The sequence below is a fragment of the Ischnura elegans genome, chromosome 5, assembly GCF_921293095.1.
Source record: "Ischnura elegans chromosome 5, ioIscEleg1.1, whole genome shotgun sequence".
NCBI classification, from domain to species: Eukaryota; Metazoa; Arthropoda; class Insecta; order Odonata; family Coenagrionidae; genus Ischnura; species Ischnura elegans.
In genome coordinates, this window is record NC_060250.1 from 12382702 (window position 1) to 12410290 (window position 27589).

Consider the following 27589-nt stretch of genomic DNA (forward strand, 5'->3'; position numbering starts at 1 on the left):
ATCGACTGTACTTCTGAATCAAATCGTAGACGTTCATAGCTCTTCAACTCAGATTGTTATTCCTAGGTTTAATTTCCTATTCATTCAGAAGAGCATTCAATGAAAATGTGTGCTCCATGGCATGTGATGCTATAGTAGGAAAAATTCCAAGTAATAAAGAGAATTTGAGCATTAACTACAAGATTGGTCAAAACTGCATTCAAATGTCCCCTGAAATAATTCATCTGATCCTGAAGCAATTGTAAGTTGCCCAATTATGTTCTTCAGATACACGAATATTGAGATGAGGAGACATGAATTGGCTTGGCTTGCTCATTGGGTTGAAAGGCTTCAGTGTAAACGGCTGGTGTCCTAACACCACCTACCAGTTTTGGGGGATAAAACCTCCCCAAGAGCTCTGAGAATTTTTTTTATTAAAATATTTTAATATGGCAAATTTTGTTACTAATATTAGGGCGACGGATGAATCACAGACAAAGCATCAAACTATTGACACATCCGTAACACTCACTATTTTGAGCCATTTCTCTTATTTAACTTCTTTGAGGGAGGGCCCCCGCACCTCCGGCTTATCCTTGCGGCTATTTTATACCCCCCAGTATTAGTTGTGCCTAAAACCCCCCCTAGCCTTAATTCCTGGCTGCACCCCTGCCCCCTACCACATACCTTTTAGGTGGCTAGCAGGGTATTATGCAGATGAATTCATATTACCTCATTTCTCGATGTATTCAATTTGCTAAAATATTTTAATCGAGTTCTAATCTCATCTCATAACACATTGAGAATATCAAAATCTACAAACCATACCCCAAAATGGCTTCTGGATATATAATGCTGCAAATACTGCTACTTACCAGGATGCAAACAAAATATTAGATAACTAGGACCAGATAAAAAGTGCATTAGCCTCGACTGGGATTCAACCCTGGATTTGGGTTTTGGCAAATAATTCCTCCTAAGATGAAAACTTATGTAACTTGGTAACGATTAATTGAATGAAGAAGAGATAGGGATTTGAAACCCCCTTGCATCACATTGAATGTTAGGGATCGTGTTCTTAATAATATACTAAGCTTAAAAGTAAAAATGTGCTAGAGGAATGTGTAATGCAATGAAGGAAATTCAAGCAGCATACTTAATATCAAAATAAAGGAAGAAGATAAGGAATTTAAGGAAAATAAATGTAGTCTCATGAGAGTTTCTGAGGAAAAGTAGTATTTGATTTTTTTCAAACATCAACCATCAATAAAACACTCAGTCACATCTTGCATTTACTCTCCTTAGTGATAATGAATGTTCCCCTTGTGTTCTAAACCTAGAGGTTATATGCAGCGCAAGGAATAATTGAAATATAAAGGCTGATACGTGGGTCATTACTGAAGGCCAACAAGTGACATCATGTTCACGTCTAATTTTTCACCTCACGAGAGAGGTTAAAGGGGAAGGGTTATCTGCAAATCACACTAGGAACTATCACAAACATAAGAATCTTGTGAAAAAGTACCTGATTGGATAATTTTGATGTCAATGAGCCAGCTTCTATGAATCAATATGAAGCCGTAAGATTTAGAATCTGGTGAGGACACAGGGGATTGTAAATCGCATGCAACTAGAAATGGGGTCATTTACAATCAAATTTACAAATATTCTGCAGTCACCTGTGTGCACAAAAAATTGGAAAAAATGCAGACAGAAAACAGAGGAAATATTTTACTTGAAACTAAAAAGAAAATTACTCAGAAAAAATTTAAAACTACAATTAATGTCCATGCTTTTTTCCAATGGCTGGGCTACTACTTCAATGTAAGCAACATATTTCAGAGCGTTAACGAAAAATTCAAATTCCATGAACTTCTATAACCTCCTGCAAATCAAAATTTATCTTATCATATCTCTCTTGAGGCCTTGATGAATACCATCTTCTGATTGAGCGAATGTGTACTTGACATGAATGTTCAGGAAGCCAGGTAATCATTATTCTGTAGTAGGTACAGAGTGAACAGTGCAAAATAAAACCATTTTAAGTTCTATAATATTTCGAATCGACTACATTCTAGTGAAACAAAGATTCAGGAACCAGGTGAAGGACTGCAAAAGCTATCCAGGGGCAGATATCGATAGTGACCATAACCTAGTTATGATGAAATGCCACCTTAAATTTAAAAAGTTGAAGAAAGCCGTGAAAAAAATATGGCAGGTTGAAAAATTGAGGGAGGTTCAGCATCAACTGGCTTTTAAAGAGGCTGTAGAAAATAAAATAGGGGAGGATCCGACCAACAAACCAAGGGAAGAGAGTTGGAAAACCATTAGAAGTGGTCTGCAGGTGGCAGCTGAGGAAGTTCTTGGTAAAAGAAGAGTCGTTATGAAAAAACCATGGAACACGCAGGAAGTATTAGATCTCATTGAAGAAAGAAGAAAATACAAGGCTGCGAAAACAGAGGAAGGACAGAATCGTTACAAGAGGATAAGGAACGAAATATGTCGTAAAGCGCGGAAGGCTAGAGAAACGTGGATGAAAAGCATTTGCGAAGACGTGCAAAACAATCTTAAACATGGAAAAGTAGAGGCCGCCTATAGGATAGTGAGGAACCACTTTAAGGAAAGGGGCGTAAGATGTAATACCCTTAGGGACAAAAACGGAGAACTATTGATTGAAAACGAAGAAAAAGGGAAGAGATGGAAGGAATATCTGAAAGATTTGTACAAAGGAAGTCGCCTCAGAACGAATGCTATCGAAAACGAGAGGGAAGTGGATGCCGATGACATGGGAGCCCCAATTTTAAGATCGGAATTTGATGCGGCTGTAAGAGACCTCAGGATAAATAAAGCGTCTGGCATTGATGACATTCCTGCAGAACTAATCAAAAATTCAGGAGAGAAGACGTTGAGCCAGCTATACAAAATCATTAGTGAAATGTATACGACAGGTGAGATACCAAAGGATTTCGAGAGGAACATTATAATCCCTATTCCTAAGAAGAAACGAGCGGAGAAGTGCGAAGATTTTAGGACCATAAGCCTTACTACACATGCATCAAAGATACTGACAAGGATCATCTATAGAAGAATAGAACGAAAAGCAGAAGAGTACTTGGATGAGGACCAATTTGGATTCAGGAAAAACAAAGGCACAAGGGAAGCAATATTGGCCCTAAGACTGCTCATAGAAAAGAGAATGGAAAAGAACAAGCCAACATTCGTTGCGTTTGTGGACTTAGAGAAAGCATTTGATAACGTGGATTGGAGCACAATGCTTGGAATCCTAAAGGAAATTGGGGTTCTTTATAATGACAGAAGAATCATCCACAGTTTATACAAAAACCAAATAGCCGTGATAAAATCAGGGCCCAGCTGTGAAGAAGCAAGAATTAAGAAAGGAGTGCGACAAGGCTGTACATTGTCACCCGTAATTTTCAACGTTTACATTGAAAAAGGCATTGGGAGTGAATATCCATGGAGAAAAAATAAGCATGCTAAGATTTGCCGATGACATAGCCGTTATAGCAGAAACAGAGAAGGATTTGAAAAATATTCTGGTTAATATGGGTAGGGTAATGAGTAGATATCAACTGAAAATAAGCACGAAGAAAACCAAGATCTTAGTATGCACCAGAAGAGAAGAAGTCAAGACCAACATTAAAATAGGGAGGCAAAAACTGATAGAAGTGGATTAATTCTGTTATTTGGGAAGCAAGATAACTAGTGACGGGAGAAGCAAGAAAGAAATTATCAGCAGAATAGCCCAGGCGAAGAGAGCATTCCACCAAAAGAGAGACCTGCTTACAGCGGGAAACTTAAATATGGATGTAAAGAAACAATTTATAAGAACCTACATCTGGAGTATGCTTCTATACGGAAGTGAGGCATGGACAATGACCGCAGCGGAGAAAGCAAGGATAGAGGCCTTTGAAATGTGGTGCTACAGAAGAATGATGAAAATCAAATGGATCGACCGAGTTAGTAACGAGGAAGTCCTAAGAAGGGTAGGAGAGAAGAGAAGCCTCATGAAAACCTTAATAAGAAGACGGAACAACCTTATAGGCCACATCTTGAGACATGATGGCCTGATGAAGACAATCGTCGAAGGACAGACGGAAGGCAAGAATGGAAAAGGAAGACCTCGAACAAAATATATGGAACAAGTAAAGAGAGATGTGAAAGAGAAGAAATACGTAGGAGTGAAAAGATTAGCTGATAGGAGAACTGAGTGGAGAGCTGCGTCAAACCAATCCTAGGATTGTTGACCAGTGATGATGAATATTTCGAAATAGACGTGGAGTTATCACATTAAACTTTTTCATGCCACCGGAAAGAATAAACACACAAGCATGATAAATCCATTAATAGTCAAACCTACTTAAGATTAAAATAGCAAGTTTAGTTAAGCTGTATGGAAAAACTCCATTCTTGCTCCTTTGCTATTCCAAATACATATTCCAATTCAATTTAAATTAATCCCTACCCCAAATGCCACGTTTTAGTCCTGCATCATTCCAAGATTTTATTGATGCTGGGTTTCCAAATTAATGCAGCTAATCATACACCCACTAGATTTTTTTTCGAAACAACTGCTAGCTGGTATGTAAACTTAGAACACAGCCGTATGAGAAGGATGAGCTTTGTTTACACACATCAAATTATTAACCTACCAACCATTCCTCACCAAAGCACATCCTATTTTATCTCAGTTGCTATATTTTACCTTATGAATAAACATACATTGATGTTACTGGAGATAGGTATGTATGTATGTATTTAAAGAAATATCAACCAATCCTCTAGCCACATTTCATAAATTTTATCTTTGCATCATCAGGGCTTAAGGTTTACAATATAACATACTAGCTGACCCAGCGAACTTCGTACCGCCTAATAATCAATGAACTTACAGTTTAGTTACAGCATTTATAAATAATGAGCGGCTGTATCGTTTTTAATCATGTTTAATTTATTATAATAAAATAAGGACACAAATTCAATAAAACTACCTGAATTAGTATCAAAATTGTTTGTCAGAAAGACATATTCTTTATTGAATCTACATAGGGTGGATCGGAGCACATTTACAAGGATTTTTTCCAATGAATTTTCTTATGTTTTAGCTTAAGAAATTTTGGGCATTGTGGTTTTATAAAGCAGTTAATGAAATAAAAATTATACGTATTCAGTTGTTGGCTATTTGTATTATTAACCGTAAAAAAATATTTTTAGGTCCAAGTCTGTTGCGTAAACTTGTCCCGTTCACGGAGCAGGTTAACACAACGCCAGACCGACACTTGACTGATGCTCAAAATCGTGTAAGAAAAGCCCCTATGAAGCAGCATTCGTATCAAATGACTTTAGGCACACCAGTTATAGTATCTCTGTATGGAAAAAATGCACTGCGCAAACATGATGCATGCGTAAATGCACAATGGTGTGCCCTACACATTCGGGTTTTATGTCTTGCATCAAGCACCTTCTGATATACAGCAGTTTTTGTATTGTTTTCAGGCGCAACATAAAAGCGGATGAAGCTAAATAAATATATAGCGAAGCGAAGCAATTACGCAGAGAGGGGGGTTTTTGGGGGATAAAACCCCCCCAAATATCAGAGAATGTTTCTATTAAAAAAATGTTACTAATATCTGGGGACGGATGAGTAACAAACAAAACATATTTAACTATTCACACAGCCACAAAACCCACTATTTTGAACCATTTATCTTAAAAAATGTTTGGGGGAGGGCCCCCACACCTCTCGCTTACCTCTGCGAGTTTTCTATACCCTAAAGACCCGTAGTATTAGCTGCGCCTAAAACCCCCCTATCCTTAATTCCTAGCTGTGCTCTTGAAGAGAAGGAAGAAATACAGCGGATGGTTTACCGACTCGTTAACATACCACATTTAATTGATCATGAGAAAAAAATGGGTTTTCATTAGCACATGAGCACAAACATCACAAAAACTGAAAGATTGACCATGCAATTTGTTAATTATTATCACGAATGCAACATGGACATTACCGTTTGTCAACAATTGCTTAGATTTGTTTACAAACACAGTAGTGAAGAGCCTATCAGAGCTGGGCTCACAATTAGCTCAAATCAAATTTTTTAAATACTATTTCAATATTTTGAATATATTTAGGAACTAAATGTTACATAGCAACAAAGTTCAGTCATTAAATTGGTAAAAACGAAAAAAAAAAAAAAAAATTAATTTGTAGTTTTGACTGACTTATCAATTGTTGTTGCGTTACTAACTCCTAAAAACATATCACTAAGAAAGAGATGAATTTCTTTTTGAAATTATCCTTTTTTTAATGTCCTATATGTTATTCGGGGCTGAGACGAATCCAAAGAACCTAATATCATTAAAATCGATGCAGCCTTTCTCGAGTTATAAGTGTTCTAACTAACATGATTTTCGACTTTCTTTTATATATATAGATTACTGTAAATGCTTTAACTCTCCAATAAACCTGAATTTTTACAGTCAACCTATCATCCAAGTAGTTCCTATTTTTCTTTCACATGACCTTACACAGCTAAAAAAATATCTATTTCCTCTTTCCCCATCTCCTGCTTTGTATTGTCCCTTGCTCCAACTCTCATATTGTTCTAAAATTTTACCCTCGCTTAACTTTTCATCTTGAATTTATTATCATTGTAGGGAATTGCCTAGTTTGTACAATGATTTTGCTTGAGTGACTCTTTCCTACCTTGGTACTGATTAAGAGGCCTACCCATGGCTCAAAAATTTATTTTGCATACTCAGAAAGAGATATAGTTGCTGGAATTTCCTACATATTTAAGATGAAAATACTATTGATACTTGGAAATAAAAACCACCAATCATCTTTGTATGACAAATACAGAACCATTCCTTAATTTATTTCATAAAAAGTAATCAACATGTTAAAATGATGTATGTAAAACATACAAAGAATTTGCCATGGATAAGGCAAGGATAAAAAACTTACTTCACTTCAGAATGTTATGATTTCTGAATGATTCTTCTAGTTTTCAATACTTAGGAAGTATTGCATCACAACTTAAAAAAATGACAAGTTTATTTTCAAAGAGAATCCTCACTCTCAATGTTCACTCATTCCACCGCCAAGGACCAAAATTAAGATAAAACTTATGAATTTGCTGGGCCATTTCACTACAAAGGGTATTTCTAATTTCACAATCTAGGAACAAATTTAAAAAGATATACAAGGTCAGAGAACATGGAACAAAAAAGTGGTCCCAGAACTTGCATGACACTCTGCTACTCACAAAATGACTCATAACTTTTGAAGACACTCTGACAACACAGGTAAAACATGACGAGTATTAAAATTTAATGAGCACAAGAGCAGAATGTTGTACTCAATGATTTACAAATACTAAAAAAAAAAAGTCACAGGTACAAAATAAGGTCATGATTTTGGGCATGTTATAAAATCAAATCCCTGAATCACACCCCACATTAAAGAATTTGCTCCCGTTGCAAAACGAGATTACATAGAATTGGCCACAAACTTTCACAACACAATATTGACAATTGATGTGACTTTGAGGTTCATATGCCATCTGGGTATGGATGTTGATGAATGTTCAACATTCCTTTCATACCACTAAGAGTACCACTGGGAGCAAATTACTGTTCATGCTAGTTCACTTACCTTAGTAAGAACAAGGATATGAAATGAGCCAAAAATCTAGTGATGAGTACATCATAAACCATATTAATTCACTTCATGAGACACGCGTTACTCAAAGCTATAGGTACACAAAAGCAATATCAGCTTTTATAAAATTTTGCTTAGTGGATACTTCTCTGCAAGCATATTCTTTTAACCTTGCTGGTATACTCAAATCCCAAACCATAGCACCGATACAGTTCATAAAAACAAATGTTCTGAAACAAAGTAGGGGACACCTCCAATTTCATAAAATACAAATCAAGTCAACATACATCAAAGGCCAATACATCACTTCCTATTGGTCAAGAATTCTCATGCAATTAAATAACAGGAAAGAAACCTCATTTTTCAAAGAGGCAACGATGAAAACCTTATAAAAAACAGAACTAGAAGAACAAAATTTAGTCAAGAATAATAAAATTTCCCATAAAAGCCTGACATGCAGACATTGTCAGTTCCTGTGTAACGCTTTCTGTGGCATTGAAACGAAGATGATACATTTCCTTATTACAACATAAGAAACTGTATTCTCTGCCAGTTAGGAAGGATGCACACACTAAATGGGCTTTGACGAACAAAAAATATGACAAAAATGGGACCCATTACGATATTTTATGTACAATGACACTTAAACTTATCAGTCAAATACAAGAATAGTGGCTGATGAGAGGGTGAATTTGCTTGGATTTAACCTGCATCATGTCAATCGTTTTCTAAGAGTACAAAATACTGAAAAAAATTGTTTCCTGGGAATTTTTTCGGGACAAGAGCCCCCAGTCTGTTGGGTATACACCTCAATTGTATCACCATCCTCCATCTCTAGGTGAGACGGTGTGTCTGCTTCAGTAATAGGCTGCCCATCAAAACGGAAACGTGCTATCTCCTTAGCAAGACCCTGAAAATAATAACAATTACATTCGAGCACATACACAAGACTATTGCTCTCGCAAACATGTGACACACCAAGTTTGAAGAGTTTCATCTTAATAACAACTCGATTGGTCGTAATAAAACGAAATGAAAGGAAAATCATTTCTACCTTTTTCAATATAATCTGATATTCATCCTTACATCGACAAATTTTATACCCCAATTATTATTAAGTAAGGCCAGTTTTTTTTTGAAACTCAAAGAGTTCATTTTAATTTAAAAAAATATTTGTTCAAGAATGAAAGTTCATAAAACGTAAATTCATTCTATTAAAAATGCATATCACTGGGGATAACTTTATGGGTAGGTATTGTATTAGTTTCAAAATTGTATTGAAGGTAATGAAAGCCCTCCTATTTTTATTATTCAAAGACAAACAAAATTTATAGTGTAGAAACACCAAGTTGTGTTTTCAACTTTTGATTTCAAAGAATAGTGGAATCTGCAAAATGAAGAAAAATAGTAAATGTGTGGCATGTAAAATAGTAAAGCATGGGGAGGCAGTTGGGTGTGGGCCACGCGGCAAGGAGTGTTTTAAGGAGGAGAAAGGGATAACATGGACAATGCTTCCAGTGGGAAATGGGATGAAGAAGATGGGCGAACCCCCAGAATAGGATGAGGGAACTGCAAAATGGGAAACAGTGGAGCTCAGAAACTCAGTTTATACATAAAGAGACAGTTCAACGCAAACAATTCGATTCCATCCTATGTGGTGGACTATTTAGGTGAGCTTGAAAGATTGCAGTCATCAAAATGTACAAAAGGGACAACCAAGAAACTTCAGAATTATAGACCAAACGCATGACTGCCCTTATTTTCTAAAACGATAGTGCAGGTAAGTTGGAGCAAAATTTTAAAATCCCTCCGTAAAATGACCACCCTTGGGGGACAGATTGGATTTTAATGAAAAGGAATGGAATCAAAAATCTTCATATTTTCACAGCAGCTTTCTTTAACTCCAAAGCAAAATAGGCTTAGACTGAATAACAATGGCACTTTGATAAGTCTCTTGATTGAAGAGCAGTGGGATATTTCAGACTCTGTATAAATAATATTGAATGAGGACCCTCAAGAAATGATACAATGCAGAGAAAGAGGCAAATAAGCCTACATCCAACAAGAGAATACACAAAGAAAAGGCTACAGTACTTAGCAACTCATAAAATATTAGAAATTTTTGGCTGTATAGAGTTATTTGGAAGAAATTAAAATTGAGGATAATAGAGAATTTTTTAAACCATTTATTCCTCCGTTTATTTTGTGCTAGACTTGAACTGATTCAAGGTAAAGCTATTTTCATGAACAAATAATTTTTCATTTAAAAATCAAAATTCTGAAAGCTATCTCAGAATGAATTCCTCTCCTTATTAAAAGCTTTGAAACATCCTGAATTCATGGTTCACCATCCCATTCAAATGGATTACAATGAGAAGACATTATTAAAAGATATACACAAAATAACCCTACAAACTCACAAGCAAGTTTTTCCAATAAAAATGTAAAATGTATTTTACTAAAAGTTTGAGAAGTGCCACTGCCTCGTCTTTCTGAGTAATTGAAAAATAACAGCGATCGCTATTATGCAACATACTTTAGAAACTTAAGACCTTTCGAGATAAAGTACCCAGTTCATTTTGTTCCATTCATTAACTGAAAAGAGTTATCCTACAATGTTTTCTTTGGTCATCTCCCTCAAATGAGGTGAAACAAATTCCAAGCCATTGAAGGGATATTTCGGTCAGTGGGACCTTACTCTCTTGAATGAATTTTGTTGATATAGTAGTCCATTACCACCAGTTACTCATGTAATGTATCAGTGTTACTAGAGAGTCTTTTCCAAAAATCTGACAACGCCTTTAAATCACAGAGAATTAACTGGTGAAATAATAGATAACAATAACATTCTGAACGGTTTATCAGTTATTTGAACCAATTACCGGTATGTATACACAGACCTCACAAGTAACGGATGGTAATTGGGCAGTTACTCGCTCAAGCTTCCTCTTGAGACAATCATATATGATACTTCATTTTAAGATAACGTAACACAAAATTAATACAAAATAGTAAGAAGATTCGGCCACGGCGGCGGACTTACCACTCGCATGCAATAAGCTCTCATAAGTTTCCTCAAAGGGGTGCGTGTTTTTATTTTGAACTGGATCACAGACCCATCTTGACCAAGAACCTTAAGGTTAATATGCTCTACTGAGGGCTGGACTACATCCTGAAATAAAAAAACAATGAAATATGGTATTCTTAACGGGCTTGTCAACTTACTCAAAACCATTTCAAAATTATAGCCACCTTTTTGTCTTCTGACATATTTCGTTACTTTTCTCCGTCACCGTATCACTGTCTCAGTTTGATGTTAAATATTTACACACACCGAAAAATATATTTGAATGCTGAGCACAGCAACTCTTCAAAACACATTGAAACCCTGAAATAAATCGAAAGCATTTCAGTTACCTCGGATTATTTTGAGGTGTTGATGACAGCATATAAATTATCAACCACGTAAATAATGAGTTAAAAATATTAAGTACCCTTGGGACACTAAAAGAAAAGATTAAAAGCAAGAGTTACAGAGAAATAATAAACTAAAAGTCAATGAAATGAAGAAATACTTTACATATCAGACGCCTTCTTGTTTTCAAGCTTTTCTTTGTTTCTCGTAGTTATTCATATCACCGATATATCACCACTGTCGCCGCCGTCAACGCTATCGCGCGCATTAAACGTTAAAGAATGTAGGTTTCTTTATGGGAATCTGTCTAAAGTTTAGCAATATTCATGCGGTAAAGACAGTAGATATGTCTCCTTGCTACGTTCCAAATTGGAATATTTTGCTAACTGGTCACTTTATTATAATATCGACTCAATCCGGATTGAACGTGTCCAAAATAAATTTTTCAAATTAAATAATTGCGATTTATTAATCTCTTTGTCCGATTACAACACTTCATATATTCTTTCCCTAGTTAATTTGAAAACTCTTGCACGACCAAGGATCCTCCAACAAAGGCATATTCCTCTACAAAATTATCAATTAATATTTAGATTGTTCCTATCTCCTTTATTAGTAACTTTTAATGGATCCCGTCATAGCTATATATGTTTCCCTCCATACTTCGTTCTCGCCCTTAGAACGTTTTCCTCCTTAGAATGTTTTCTCCTTGGAACGTTTTCCTCTTTAGTACGTCTTTCTCCTTAGTACGTTTTCACCCTTAGAACGTTTTCCTCCTTAGAACATTTCCCTCCATAGAACGTATCCCTCCTTAGTACGTTTTCCTCCTCAGCACGTTATCCTCCTTAGTACGTTTTCCTCCTTAGAACGTTTCCCCCCTTAGTTCGTTTTCCTCCTAAGTATGATTCTATGTGGAGATTTTAACCCATTCGCTGCTGTTCTCTCCGAAAACCTTCTCCTCACATGCGGCGAAAAGGTTGAAATTCGTTTCTTGGGCCCATGGAGCATGAGGTACCTCCGGAATGGGTGTGGTACACCCTCCGAAGGGTCGCTAATCCGCGACCCTATCCTCGACGAGCTCACCCACGCAGGACCGTCTCCTCGACCCTACCAGCGGGGGCCTACCTCCCGAAAACTGACCGCTCTGACTGCATTTTGAATATCAATCAATCAATCCGATCATCAAAAAATGATTGTTTTCGTCGCACCCCTGCCAATCAAGTACATCTTTGAACCGTGTTTCTGCGACGAAAAATAACGAAAATAACGATAAAGTAGTGTAGAGTATTTATGCCAAAATCACTCCCGGAACGATTCGCATTTGGCCCTGCCTGTTGAATTCGTACATCCTTTGTTTGTTGAATTCGTGAATTCGTTTCCTAGGAGATTCAAAATTACTAGAGTAGCAGGTAGTGTGAGCCCCTTATTGAATTTATCTCTTAAATAGGATATTTATTATATGCATGGATGATTATACTAATTTTTTTTTTTTTAATTTTCAGGACAAAATGAGGGTATAAGGAAAACCTCATGGGATAATTGCTGTGGCTGTCACTTCAATAATGAACCTGTCGCGATAAAAGTGGTGATGGCCGTCGGCCCACGATAATGAGGCCAAAATTACCTTAAAAATTCAGAGTTACGTGTATCATAAGTTTTAAATTGTTTAAAAGTTTTATATTTTAGGAATTGACACTGTTTGGAATGATTTCCTATTCATATAATTTTTTAGGAAAGTGGCAAAATTGAACACAAATGTTATTCGCATTATGGCTTGCAGAGAAGCAGTAACTAAAAAAATAAAAGGATTATGTCGGAAGCCACTATCCTTGGATAAAAGATCCGAGAGCAACAATGATGGGTATTTCTAATTTTTACAAACTCTCTCTGCTGGCATACTATATCCTTTAATAATTTATATTTTTGGTTGAGTTATATAGGAAGATTTTCTTAAGTTGTATGCTATTTCTTAACCTTTTAGCGCCGAGCTCCTTCGCGGCAAGTTGCTTTTGGCTCTACGAAGGGTTTGAGATTTTCTTTTTCGCTCCGTACGGAGTTTTTTTTGGCTTGGGACTGACCAGGTAGTCGACTATAGCGATTGCTTCCTCCCCTTACTGAGCAAATATAATCCTCGACCCTTTTCCCCGAAGGCAGCCCATCCCGGCGTACTTTTGCGGTCAGTTTATTGTTGCCAGTGCAAATTTAATTTTTTAAATTGTTACTGTTGCATTAAATGTCAGTTCATCAATGTATTCCTTTCATTTTGCAGTTCCTGTAGAACTTTTGAACGAAGTTCTACGGTTATTTTTAGGGTTTTCAGCAAAACGGCACTATATCATAGCCAAATGAGCTTTTCCGAGAAGAGTGAGGTTATCATCTTCCACGTACATATTTCAGTAGGAGAATACTTACACCAGTGAGAGTACTTACAATATGAGAGTAATTACCTGGGTAGAGCAGTTCTTATTCCTGCAATGGTATGGAATGCTTCTCACAACATGTGTCTACGTAAAATATTCCCTATTGGTACATTAAATTTACGAATTTTTTGGATATGCAATAATCAGTATTTATAGCGAAATTCGTTTATAAGCCGCTGTAATTTTGGCTCACGACAAAGAACTGAGAGAATCAAATTTTATTACATTACGAGGGCTTTTTTTCATAGAAGTTAAATCGGATATTCTATCGAATTTCACCGCAAATGTACACTTAGAATGTAGCTAACAGAGTAATGTATATTTTTGGATGTAAATCATTACAATATCGCTCCTATAAACTTGCTAGTACGTTATAAAAATAACAATTAAACATCTAACCTTAGCGTCTCCAAAAATTGTTCTAGGTGATGATCAACTCCGTTAATATGAACGCTAGAATTCCGTTTAAAATTTGGAACCAATCAGCAGAACATCCAGAATGTAACTCCTTGCATTGATTTTAAAAAAATGCAACATTTACGTTTTTAGTTATTCCACCTTATAAACAAATAAGTGATCATGAGCACCTTCCTTGAGTGGGACACTGAGAGCCAGAATGGGCCGAGGTAATCCCCACACGGACAATAGGAAAGGGTCGGACCTCTGGCGCCGAGGCACCCTAATGGCGGTTGGGACCCACTTGGCATGCTATACCGCGAAACCGTGAAAACACGGCCTTTGGCCATTTGCATCGAAAAATTCAAGCCGTGAAAAGCCGGCCTTCCATCTTTAGCATCAGAAAATTCAGGTCGTGAAATCAAGCCCTGCGTAGGGAAGAGGTTAATTTCTGTAGATAATATGTGGATGTTAGGTATGTTTAATCTAGTGTAGCCTGATAGTAATTTTATCAAAGGGAAGTAGGAGTAACCCGAATAAATTTATGGATGTTATATATAAGTAGACACAAGTACCACCATGCTATAGTCTCATTTATTAAGCTATGGTATGTTTTAACAGAATGAGATAAAATTCCATCTACCTTAACACAGATTCGGTTGATTATAATCAACATTTGGTATTGTTCCATTGATCTTTAATTTTTAGTATTTACTTTAAACATCAAACCATGTACAATTGTTTTATTCTTGAATATAATGCTTTTAAGTTTGTCAATTTTTATTGAAACATGTAGTGTATATGTTGAAGATTTTCTGTGGTAAAAATATGAATAACAAAGACTACTACATTGGATGTTCATGGGTAATAAAACTCCGAACGAGACATTTGTTTTATTTTAAAACTGAACCAGAACAGTACAGAAAAACAGAAACAACTCTTCAAACTCAAAACTGGGTTATGTGTAGTTGGGCTATAAACTAAAATAGGAAAAAATATTTTTTCAGTGTGAGTTAAAATTTTAACCCTTTTGTTGCTATGAACGTATCTGCTACATTCCTGGTAGACTGTGGCAAACATAGCTCCTACGTTTGCCGTGGTCATCCCTCTCCATGTTTTCAGACTTTCTCTTTTTCGTGGGATTTTATTGCCATCCTTTCCGTGGCTGCTTGATCTCAGCCAAACCTAATGGCAGAGAGCACAAAGGCATCTTTCGAGGACTGGGCACCCTCACCATAGGAACCCCTCCCCGGATTATCCCTTCTCCGAGAGAGAGCTCCCTTCTCTCTACGGCACATTCATGATAAAAATATTCCAACAAATCCGAATCCTTGCCTTTCCTAGGAATTTATTTATCTTGTCCTTGTCAATTAGCCGGGGAAATGTATTTGAAACTATTGGTCTCGCTTTCTTATACTTTCAGTGGTGGGTCTCTCACCCCTGGGTAATTACAAAGGAAATTTCGTTCCTTTGAGTATTATAATCTCGTTCTGCATTTCCCACTGAATGGGGTTCCCTTCGAATATCATGCCTTTTCCACATGCTCTATTGATCTTTGCTAAGTTTTTCCAGAGTTTCGGTGGTGTTATTTTGCTCCTAATCCAGTACCTACTTGAAAGATATTTTGTGAATCTCTTCATTTATTTCCACTATGGATAGTGAAATGGATCAGCTTCTAAAAAAATATAGTGTTTTAGGAACGGACGACACAATATTGCAAGAAAACTTCTGGGCTGGTGCTAACGTCCCTAAAATATTAAAGGCTAGGCATTTTATTGAAAAAATATCTGATTATGAGAGCAGAAAAAAACCCCAGAGAGTATGTTTCGTGTGTAAAAACACAAAAGAAAAGGATCAAAAGAGAAAAGACACATGATTTTGGTGCAGAGACTGTCAGAAAGCTCTATGTGTAGGTTGTTTCAGAGATTATCATTCAGATATTGATTTATAGATCAAAAAAATACTATATTTTCTTATAAGAAGGCCTATTATAAAGTTTATTATCCATTACATTTACCTGCCACATCCAAATATGCGTGTGAAATGCTTTGCAAAGTTCAAATTGGCTGAAATGTGGTTGAAATATCCAGGAATATGGTTAAAAATCAATGGATTTTATTACTGTTTGATATCAAATTGCACGTAAAAATATCATGCTGGCAAAATTTGGGGGAAAAATTCATTTACATTCGATTTACAAAAAGCCACGTTCAAATATTTAAATTCCAATTATGATTCTTAGAAAGGGCTCAATTGTATTCATGGTCTGTCGTCAGGGGGTAGGGTGGCGAGTCCCGGATTATGAGGGTCCACTACCATTTAGACACGCCCTGGGTCGACGGCAAAACATCTTCCCCGCTCATGTCCCGCACACAGTAGCAGAAAAATTTTGACGCTCGCGGAGCTAAAGGGTTAATACACCTGATTATGATTCATTGTCTCAAATAGAAAAGAGGGGAAAGAATCAAAACTATCCTAAAATTTTATTTTTGAGGCTGTTTGTTGAGTATATGTATGGGGGACTAATAATGAAGAATTTTGCAATGTTCCCAATGATATCAATGCTGGCTGTGGATCCACAAGTATCTCTTTTATCTGAGCATCCCTTAGTGGTGCCTTGGAAAGTAAGTGACAAGAAAGAAGCCGAAGCCATCTCAGCTACACATCACATGAAATTTTCATTGTTATTTTGTACTCCTAATTTAATAGTATGAACTATGGATTATTTTCCTACATGCATGTTTGACGCAGCTCTCCATTTTGCTCTCGTAACCTCTAGCCTTTCCATGGTAAAGTATTTCTTCTCCATTATATCATTCGTAACGTGTGTAACTCATTTGGGGCTCTCCCATACCCTTCCTCCCTTCCACATGTCCTTCTACTATTGTTTTCATTGGGACATCATGCCTCATATTTTGGTCAACTGTGTTGTCCCGTCTTCTAATTATGGTTTTTAGAAGACTTCTCTTCTCTCCCATTCTTCATATTACTTCCTAATTACGTATTCCGTCGATTCATTTAATCTCCATCATTATTTGGTAGTACCACATTTCGAATGCTTCCACTCTAGACTTCTCTGCTACTGTCAACATCCAAACCTCGTTCCAATGGAGGAACATGCTCCTTTGTAGCATCTGTTGATTATAAGATGCTACGTAGAACTCTACTTTATTGAAAATAAATTGAAATAACAGACTAGCCTCACAATAAAGAGAAATTTGGTTATTTTAAGAAGAATATTTCATTTTTAGGCCCTTTAATAGCCATTATCATCAGAAAAAAGCATCAAAAAGTAAAATAGGCATCTTTAGAGAGAGAGAAATGGCCTTTATTTTGCCATAAATGGTCCTAAAAGACCTTATGTAACAAATAAAATTCTCGTGTCACAGTTTTTTGTAGCCAAACTCCTCCAATGAAATTGTGTGTATATTCAGTAGGTCTGAGAATAGGATGTAAAATAGTTTTTATTCTGCAGGGCCCATGAGGCCCTGAATCATTTACATAAGAAATACATGTAAAGTTTGTCATTAACCCTTTCACTGCTGTGAACGTACCTAGTACGTCCGCACGGCAGACTGCTGTGGACTTACTTTTTCTTCGTCCCTGCCATGCAGTCAGCACTTTCGCCGAAGCACTCCGAAAGGTTGCTAATCCGGGACCCTGAATCCTCGACCAGCTCACCCACGCAGGACTGTCTCCTCGACCCTACCAGCCTACCTCCCGAAAAGTGACCTCTCTGACTGCATATTTGAAAATCAATCAATCAATCCGATCATCAAAAAATGATTGTTTTCATTGCACTCCTGCAAATCAAGCAATCAAGTACATCTTTGAACCGAGTGTCTTCGATGAAAAATAACGATTTAGTTAACTTTTGCTAAAATGGCCATTTTCCGGTTGTCCGCAGCCATCTTTGACTTGTACACTCTGACCAAGATATCTGATTGGCTGTCTGTTTTACCTCTGGGATATTTTAAATTGGAGGAACAAAAAATTGGTTTAGTACATACATGTTTTGCTCTCTTTCTCTTAGGGGTAATAACCAAATGTCACTCTGACTTATCTGGCATCCAATGTAGGTTCAAAGATTTTCTCAGCGTTGATCAGATGATCTCTACATTCTCTTCGGGTTTACACCGCATCCGTTGGCTTTTGGCTTCAACTGTTTCCTTCGACTTGAAGATGCTGACTGCAGTGTCAGTAAAACTGTTGTCGCCAAAATCCAATGGACTCGGTAAAAACCCGAAGGGAATTCAGAGATTATCTGGTGTCTTTTCACTTCTACCTCATTTGAAAAAGGCCAGATTGGCGACCGGCCACCAATCTGGCCTTTTTCAAATGAGGTTAAAATTGACCATTAAAGTTCGTCTAAACTGGGATTTATAGAACCAAATACTTAGTGAATATGAATACACTAATGGTGGGTAACGAATCACAATCAATGCCTTTCGTTTCCTTTGATGAAGGAAACTACCCTATTTGTAAGAGACAGGTTCAAATCCTTGGGGGCTCATTTGAGATCTATTCAAGCACGGAATGATTAGGAAAGCCAATGACTTCATTGCTGGTTGAGTCCTTGGGTACGTGTAGGAATCAGTCTTGAACAATTACAGCTGTTCCCCTGGTCATGAGGAAAAGTGGAAACCTTTTCCTGCTGTTGGATTTTAGCCCTGTGAGCCAAAGAGTGAATTGTTGGTGATTCTGTAAAGATTTACCAAGAGCTATTACACAGTTGATTCCCAAGTTTTTTTCTCATCTTCATATTTCATTTTTTACCATAAAATATGGTCTCACTGCTGCATAGAAAGAGACTGCAAATCTTTGATCATTAAATTTTGAAGAATAATAATTGGTTTGATTTGAAATCGACATTGTTGAAGAATTTAACATTTCTGGAAAAAGTATATTGGTATTTTGTAATGTTATTGTGTGACTTGTCTTTATTAATCCTTCATTTTTAATTGTGGTACTGGTTGTCAGGTTCCAATTGTATGGGTAGGAGTCTAAAAGTTATCCCAGATAACACGGCATTTGTATTACATCAATAATACACAAAAAATACGTGCCCAAATACATATGTATAAGATGGAATACGATCGTATTACATCGGTATATTTCACGTAGAAGTGGTTCAAAAGTCCCTATAGATGTATGTATTCGTGCGTATTACAAATTGGAAATCTGAATACCCATACATGATTTATACATATGTATACAAAGGAATACAATCGTATTACGTCTGTATATTTCACGTAAAAGTGGCTCAAAAGTCCCTCAGGATGGATGTATACATGCGTATTACAAATTGGAAATCTGAATATCCTTACATGTAATATACATATGTATCTGCAGGCCCTCGTACACGAATTATACATATTGATTTTCTGACCCACATCCACTTAATATCAATATGGATCAAACGGATGAATAAATATAAGGAAACCAGAACATACAGATAATAAAACATTTATTCAAAGAGAAAAATAAAATAATTCATACAAAGAACAAGTGCGGCCATGAATATTGCTAACACGCATTAAGGGCCAGCAAACAGTAGGTGAAACTTAGTTTAAAAAAATGGCACAAAGATAAATCAAGTACAAACAATGGTTTGAGTTGGAAAATAGAAAAAAATGTTAGCATGGAACAAGCGTTGTAACCCATTGCACAAGAAGAAACCTGAATTCAGGAAACCAACTCTGCACAATTAACCACTTTCTGAAAGGAGAAAAGAAGAAGTCAAGTTTAAAAGTCATGCAAAAATATATCTTTTTGTAAGATCTGAATAGGAGCTCAAGGCCTTTCAATTTGAATTCTGTGAAGTCTGTAATTTTAGTACTAATTCTGTATTCTGAATGCAAATGAAAGTTTGGCTTCTCTGCTAGGTTCCAGACATAAGTTTTAAATCTTTTCATTTACCAATTATGTCGAGGTCCCAGCTAGCACAGATTTGACATTGTCCTTTGAGAAATCATATATTTTGGGGATATGCTTTCATTTTACAAAATTAATAGCCTTTCTCTTAAGAAGAATGAGAAATATGAGAAAAGATCATATGACTACTTTTAAATATAAATTAACTAGGGAAAACGTGAATCCATTGGTATGCTTATTTAGTACATTATACTAATTTATTAGTACCATGATTTAGTATCGGATGATTCACACTGAAAAAATATAAACTTGTGATATCAAATTTTCAAACAAATAAATTTCATACATAACCGATAATTTCAGGCTTAACTTTAAGATTCCTCTCCATCATGGATAAAAAATTTTTTTTCCCTCAAACCTTACCTCGGTATTAACAATTCCACCTGGTCTTCTGGCTTTGCTTCGTCGTCTTTTCCGTAATCCATTCTCCTCTTGTCCAGGCCAAGCTATTTACATCGTCGCCTCCTGGGTATGCGCGAAAGAGCATGAAAATAAAATTATAATTAATTAATTTGGCCCATACGCACCTCTTTCTTACATATAATGACAAACTTTCGCATGAAAATTACGTATTTATCTTGTGTTAATAATAATGACGAAATGCACCTTGATTGACTGCATTTCAAGATGAAAGAAATATTACATTTTGCTTTAAGGGAACCGATATTACACGACCAATACTTCTTGCTCGTTAAATAATTAGAAGTAGAGGGCAAAACCGCTCGGAACCTCGAGGAATCTATTAGTGACAAGGCTACGCTGATAAGTCTAAGGTCAAAGATGTTATGACTAAAGCATAGGATAACTAGGAATGCAAGAACTACAATACAGTAGGTTGTGGTAATAAACAGCGATAAAACAACTTACACGTGAACGAAAACATTCCTTTAAACAATTTTTTCTGCTCTTAATTAAGAGAAGAAAAAATGTAACTTCAGCCGCGAAGCACGGAATTACTATACGACGCATAATCTATTAATTTATACGTACAAGATTGACATTACTATGTTTTACCATATAATTTCAATGGACACCAGTCTCCTCGATACATAACTCAACAAAAAAGGAAAACAATAGCCAAACATAAACAAAATAATTACCTCTATTGGCGCAATGTGGTCAATGTGGTAGTTGTATCCAAATATACTCAAATAACATAATTAATGTAGTCTATTTATGCGTACAATATAATAAAAGATAAATCATACCTTACCTTAATTATCCAGTGACAGGAAACTGTTGGAGCTGGCTTGCACGAATCGCAATAACGTGCGGGATTGAAGCACATTTCCAGCAAAACATAGCTTCGGTTTGAGCGCACCATCCACACGCACCGGTTATCGAGGATTAAAACACTATGTCAATTCTTCCAATACGTATAATAATACAAACAAATATAAAATTAACTATACATCAGTAGCCGGAGTTCCTCCTACAGCACGTTCTTGACGTTCTCGTAGTCTCGAACGAAATGCCGAGCTAACTGTTAACGAGATTATCACTCCCACTCACTTCCCTAGCTTGTTGCGACAGAATTGAGAATTTAATTTTTTTGTTTAAACAGTTAATTTAAAATATTGTTTAAAAAATTAAACTTCGCTTTTACTTTTGCGCTGTGCAAGAACTATTTTTTGTATTTTTCATGTATTGTGAACCATTTTCCATGTGTATATTTCGCGGATGGAAACTGAATTTTACATATGTAATACGTCTGTATTTCGCGTGCATTTACAAATTAACATAAATATGGTCGCCATACTACCCTTGCTCACATCGATCAGTATATGATTTATTTTTAAGCTTCCTGGGTATAAATTCGAATGGATGAATGATCATTGAAATGAGGAAATCTGGCGTTTGCAGTGAACATATTATTTCTGCAGAAATGTTTCTGAACATTTTACTAGACGCCACGAAAATCCACCTCTCAAAAATTACAGGAAATATACATAATGTATATTTTGTGTATTTTTGACCACATTTACATATGTATTTCCTCTGTATTCATACATATGTAAAAGTAGCAAGTGTTACACGATATTTACATTTGTATTTTTGACCACATTTACATAAGTATTCAAATTTCAAAAATACAAATGTATTTATCGTGTAACACGTACCACTTTTACATATGTATGAATACAAAGGAAATACATCCAATAATACATATGTATTACACATGTTATACATAACAAAAATAAATATGTATGTGACCCATGAAAATACAATATAAATACATTATGTATATCCAAATGTGTGCTGTTGGGGATTATGCATCATAAGTTGAAATTATAAATTGATTTTCTGTAAAAAGTTACCACCTGTCTGGAGACTGAAATTTAAGCCATTATCTGCCTGTTATTATTCTCATGATGCTGCATTGAACAAAGATATCTTAAATTCATGCATTGAATTTCTTTAAAGGATTTTGATGTATATTCAATTGAACATGGTCATTTTTTGAGAAATGTAATTTTCTGTATTTTGAAGGGAATACTCGCCTGCTCTTCACCTGCCTCCATTCTGGTGGGGTGGGAGGCATGAGCCTAAGTGGCCTTGGCAGTGCTGGAGCATGGAAGACTTCTCCATGAAGAATTGTAAATGCATCGAATGCTACCAGCCGTGCTCATGCAGGCACATAGAAGAGCCCACTACTTTGAAATGTAAATTTCCTGGTCATTGTGGTTTCCATTTTCTAGCTCAAGAAAAGGGCCAAAACCTCTTAGAGAGCCACAAACAAAATGAAAATAGAAATTTATGTTGTTATTGCAAGCTAGAAATTCCGGAAGCAAGCAAGAGATATGGTGACACCACATTACCAGATCCCCGTTGTGTTGGCCAGTACCATAGTTCTCTTTTGGAAAATATTCTGGGAAGAGGAACAGCCTTGGTAATAGGCAAAGATAAATGTTCTCCAAATAAAAAAGAGCGCTCAATGAGAGGGTACATTCCAGGAGATGTGCATGGATTGAAAGGCTGGAGTGGGTGTGTGGGAGGGGATCCTATGCGTGAAGAGTTGAATAATTCACTTTACCCAGTTGAAAATTATTCAACCAGCTCAAAACTGTCGAAAATGATTGAGGACAGGCTGGACCAGTGAGTAATTATTGGCAAAGTACTTTGAATATTTATGTCAGAAATTTAATGAATAATTAAATCTCCACTTCTTTTTTCTATGTGCTAGAAGGCCGTGTTATCAGCACCCTTGTCAAGATCATCGATATCAATATGGAATTCAACCGAAACAGTTATGCAATATGATCAACAGTTGAAAATTAGTTAATGTTGTTGTAATGGTCCCTGCACCCTTTTTCAAAGGGGCATTGGGCTGAGGAAAAATGAAGTGAACTTGTGAAGGACCAAGTTTACTGCAGAGTAGGTGCTTGCATGCCATATTTAAATATATTGTTAATCTTAGCAAAGAAAATATGTTTCATAGCTGTAACTATCTTCATCTAGGATGTGGAACATTGTTAAAGTCCATGTCACCTTTACATGTTCACTCTGGCCACAGGGATAGTGCATGAATTGTTCAAAATTTATTTTGGCACCTAGCCATAGACTCATTCAGTAGATATTGAAGAAATGCACATTTGGGATTATTCTTTGCCAAAATCAATTTTTAATGATTCTTACAGGTTTAATCAATTGTATGTGGTGGCTAATATATGCATCGTCCTCCTATGCTATGTGACACATCCATGTTTCTCTCTATATTTTGATTTCATGAGATACATATGTACTATTTTGGAGCCACTTTAAGATGGTAAAGTAAATTGATTTATATTTCCCCCTCATGAAAAATGGTTTAATATGTTTTTTGTTTAATTAATGCTTTATTCCTCTATGTCCATCATCTGGGCATTCATGGAAAATTGTATGTTAGGATGAAATTATTAAGCTATGTCTACTCAAACCCATAGTGATGAGAAGCTGACAACATAACCTCAGCAGCATCATTGATGGATAGGTTTTTTGAGTTAGAGTCAGTGGAAAAGTGTCGCTATAAGAAGTATAGGTAATAAGTCCTATTCCCTTGATTTTTTGTGTGAAATAAACAAGTGGTTTTCTACTGTAAGTGGGAATAAATAGTAAAAAAAATGATAATAATATGCAAAGAAAATAATAATAGTAATAGGAGTTCACAAGTAATAAATATTTAATGCAGGAATTTTTCCTATTTGTATCTGCTTTATATTGCCCACAAGGAGAGGATATTTCATCCGTTTCCTGAGTAGTCTAGTGGTAGTGAGTAGTGGGTGCATCTCATAAAGGCACACTATCTGTGCATAAGCCTTTCTGGCTCTTTAAGATTAAATGCAACTCTCTTATTGGAAGCACTGGGACCTGTTGATTTCATTTAATAAGACTGAATATGTGGTGCGTTTGACATTTCTCTACTTTGGATTAAGGCTTAAGGGTGATAATCAATACATTTCATGCCTTTTAGACCCTAATAAGTTCAAGGTACCTTAGAATGACACTTTTAGGTGTGCCATTTTTTATACCCTCAAAAGATGATTCTTTTTGATGCGGAGCTATGATTCCCTTTATACAGCATGTTGAGAGGAAGCAGAGATTCACTGTGCTTATAGACCAGTCCCAGTCAAAAGTCTTATATGTAGTCACATGGCCAGGGTGATGGGCTTTGAAGACTTCAGCCCCCCGAAATGTTTTCTCTAATTACTGTCCGCAGTACATCTGCTGAGTGGGTCTCTAGCCCAGGGTCACCTATCCCCTGGCACTCCTTTACTCAAATCCTTCACAACACCGAAACCATTCGCATATCATGTGAGTTGTATTGCTTACAGTGCCCATTCTCAATCTCCCAAACTCCTCAAGTTTTGGCGAAGCAGAAAAAAATTTAGAATTTACAACCATGTAGACACTCAGGCTATTACAGTTCATACTCATCAATTTTTGTCTCTCCATGCGTAATCAGTACTTTAGAAGATAGAATAAATTATGTTGAGTGGATTTACAAAGCTAATTTTTGAATTTTCCTCTGAAATAAATGTATAATTATAATATATATGGGAACACACATTCTCAAGAAAATTTTGGAATTTTTTCCCTGCCATATTTAGCTGGCTTCTTTACATGTTTACGGATATTGAAGTACATATATTGGTGGAAAAAAATGGCCAGTAATTTTATTATATGATGGAATTTCACATTCATATGGCAATAATCACTATGTCATGGTTGTATTGCAAACCTACGTATGATATCTGGCTATTAAACTGATATTGTGTCTTTTGATGTTCAAATTAAGTTTGTTTCAACAAAAACTGAGGTACTCATTTCTCTAAAACTATCAGTGAAACCATTTTATGTAAAGATGCAATGATAAAAAATATTGATTTCTTTGCAATTTTAGTGCCTTTTTGACTGAGTTTTTTATGAGTTTTTCACAAAAAGCAGGTGGGACTTCTTTTGACAAGTGGCAGATATGTGTAACATTTCTAACCCTGCTGTGTGAATGGCGGTGAAATATACAAGAATTGCTATGAGAAAAAATTCCCCTGGACTGGGAATCGAACCACAGACCTTTGGCTTTCCGGGCTACTGCGCAGACTACTTCCCTATCCAGGTTCCTTAATTCCCATGGCAATTCTTGTATAAGTGGTACATACTTGATAGTTGCTTTCTTGGTGTTTCATACATCTTTCTATACATTGCCAGATGTATCTTGAAAAATTTTGTCACTTGCACAGTTGTATTTCACCTTCACGGTCAGTTTTTGGCGTCTCCTTTGGTAATTGCTGCTAAATCAAAGTGTGTGTTGATGAAGGAATGGTGGAGCAGACCAGTTTGAAAAGAAGTAAAATTGTATTTATTAGGCCATTTTAAGTCAAAAATAAATACCATGTTGGGAATTATTTGGAAAAAAGAAACAATAAACATTGCAAGAACATTGCAGGATTGGCACCATAATTTGATGGAGGGATTAGAGCCGGTTGGTAGAAAAGAAGTTAGCATCAAGTATCAGGGTGAATTCTGAAAGCAGTCTGCTTGAATGTAATGGAATTCAAACCACTTTATAAAATTCAGGGGAATTTTAGAAATAAATGCATGTGGAAACAAAGCCGTAACTAAGTCCATTGCAGTAGGATGCCTAAACATTTCAGCACTCTATGCAGGAGAAATTTTTCGCTGGTTTGATGCAATATATGGTTTTCCTATGAGTGCAAATTAACTACAAATTAGCAGTATAAGCAACTCCCATACCACACAAACACCCTCGAAGCTAAAATTGGGCTCATTAGCTGGAGCAAAGGATGGATGCTGTGGCATGGCACTCAAAGTGCTTGCACAAGTATATAACAGGACAAAATGAATCCGTTGCAACAATAGGGTGGTTTCGTATAATTTTTTTATTCCCTAAATCGAAAGATTATTACTCCTGGAGTACGTATTTCACGCTTTAAGATTTTTAAATGACGATATCTATTTTTCGCGATTAAATGAAAAGGGAAAATTTTCAAGCGCGCGAAAACGCGACGGCTAAGTATGAATGCGGGAAAACTCCCGTGTGACGTCGTTCTGGTTCCTGCTGCCGCAAGTGAGGTGACCTTGGGGCGAGGCTCTGAGCGCTGCTACGACGCAGGATGCTAGCAGGTAGCTGAGAACCATGCTAGCTGGTAGCGCTTGGCTTAAATAAGGATTATTAATACCTTATCAAACGAAGAAAACTTTCCGACCTTAGCCAGTTTTAATAGGTGATTATTAAGAGATGTTTCCCTGAGCTCTATGCCTCATGCAAGCATTGGTAACCTCAGACGATGTAAAACTCTCTGAAAAAATGTATAAAAAAAAAAAATGTATCTACTCGTATAGAAACTAGGTTCCTGTGACGTCACGTGGAGTCGCGTCGCATGGGTGCCAATCTGGCCTTTTTCAAATGAGGATAAAATTCGCCATTGCCATTCGTCTAAACCAGTATTTCTAAAACCAAATAATTTGTATATTATAAATACACTAATTGTGGGTAACGAATCGCAATCAATCCCTTTCGTTTTCTTTGATGAAGGAAACTACCCCATTGGCAACAGGCCTTGAAGTCTATATCTGTGAAATTTTATGGGTTAACTATTTTTTCTGTGGCTAAGCTGTGTGAATGTAAAAGTCAAATTTTCTTGAAAAAATGAAAAATTGGTCATTTACATGATCTTAACAAAGATATGTTGTTATGATAGGGAACCATTGTCTTTTGATCAGGTAAGTTACGCATTCCCTTCTCAAAAGAAAGAAAAATTTAGTCTAGAGGCAAAAAATAACTGAAAATGTTTTCTTTAATGTCTACTGAAATAATGATACCTGAGATTCAATATTTAGTATTTACTTGTGCATGGTTACTTTACTATATGTTTATGTATGGTTATATACTTTCAATTGAAGCCTATTCATTAGTATTTGGATTATATTAATGGAGTTTCAAATGCTTAGTGACACAGAAAACAAAGCCTTGTGGGTTGCATATGTTGCAGGATGATTCTTCCCCTAAAACTAAATTCATGCTCTGCCACTGGTCTGGGTGCAACTGAGTTGGGGCCATCCCTTTCCCTTCTTCCCTTTCACCTGTCCCTCTGCGATTGTTTTCATCAGGTCATGCCTAATAATGTGGCCAGCTAAGCTGTCCCGTCTTCTTATTAAGGTTTTTAGATGACTTCTCTTTTCTCCTTTTCTTCTTAACACTTCCTCATTATGTACTCAGTCAATCTAGTTTTTCTTCATCATTCTTCAGTAGCACCACATTTCAAA

The 27589-nt window shown here is 36.2% G+C and overlaps 2 protein-coding genes across 5 annotated transcripts; one reads left to right on the top strand and one right to left on the bottom strand.

The window, feature by feature from the left end:
* Window positions 1–6836: 6836 nt before the first annotated feature.
* On the bottom strand, window positions 6837–11342 carry LOC124158501 (small ubiquitin-related modifier 3-like). 2 transcript variants are annotated; one of them, XM_046533623.1, is made up of 4 exons: window positions 11241–11342; window positions 10913–11048; window positions 10704–10832; window positions 6837–8570 (listed from the first exon to the last, which is right to left on the bottom strand). In XM_046533623.1, exons 2-4 carry the CDS (start codon window positions 10928–10930, stop codon window positions 8373–8375), a joined length of 345 nt encoding a protein of 114 aa, XP_046389579.1. In that variant the 5' UTR covers window positions 10931–11048; window positions 11241–11342; the 3' UTR covers window positions 6837–8372. The 2 variants fall into 2 exon arrangements, with proteins under 2 accessions (XP_046389579.1, XP_046389580.1); XM_046533624.1 differs by having other exon boundaries at window positions 11155–11246.
* Window positions 11343–12375: 1033 nt separating this feature from the next.
* On the top strand, window positions 12376–25101 carry LOC124158502. 3 transcript variants are annotated; one of them, XR_006864815.1, is made up of 6 exons: window positions 12376–12484; window positions 12578–12713; window positions 12808–12936; window positions 22316–22921; window positions 23010–23200; window positions 23464–25101. XR_006864815.1 is itself a non-coding variant. In XM_046533625.1 (4 exons), exons 2-4 carry the CDS (start codon window positions 12845–12847, stop codon window positions 23095–23097), a joined length of 786 nt encoding a protein of 261 aa, XP_046389581.1. In that variant the 5' UTR covers window positions 12376–12484; window positions 12578–12844; the 3' UTR covers window positions 23098–25101. The 3 variants fall into 3 exon arrangements, 1 of the variants encoding a protein (XP_046389581.1); XR_006864814.1 differs by having other exon boundaries at window positions 23010–25101; XM_046533625.1 differs by having other exon boundaries at window positions 12578–12936; window positions 23010–25101.
* Window positions 25102–27589: the final 2488 nt, after the last annotated feature.

Coding starts and splice junctions, on each gene's coding strand:
- LOC124158501 (XM_046533623.1), bottom strand. Junction 8,571..10,703: donor GAGCTTATTGCATGCGAGTG/GTAAGTCCGCCG, acceptor TATTATTTTCAG/GGTCTTGCTAAGGAGATAGC.
- LOC124158502 (XM_046533625.1), top strand. CDS start 12,845: ATGGCTTGCAGAGAAGCAGTAACTAAAAAAATAAAAGGATTATGTCGG. Junction 12,937..22,315: donor TCCGAGAGCAACAATGATGG/GTATTTCTAATT, acceptor TGTATTTTGAAG/GGAATACTCGCCTGCTCTTC. Junction 22,922..23,009: donor ATTGAGGACAGGCTGGACCA/GTGAGTAATTAT, acceptor TCTATGTGCTAG/AAGGCCGTGTTATCAGCACC.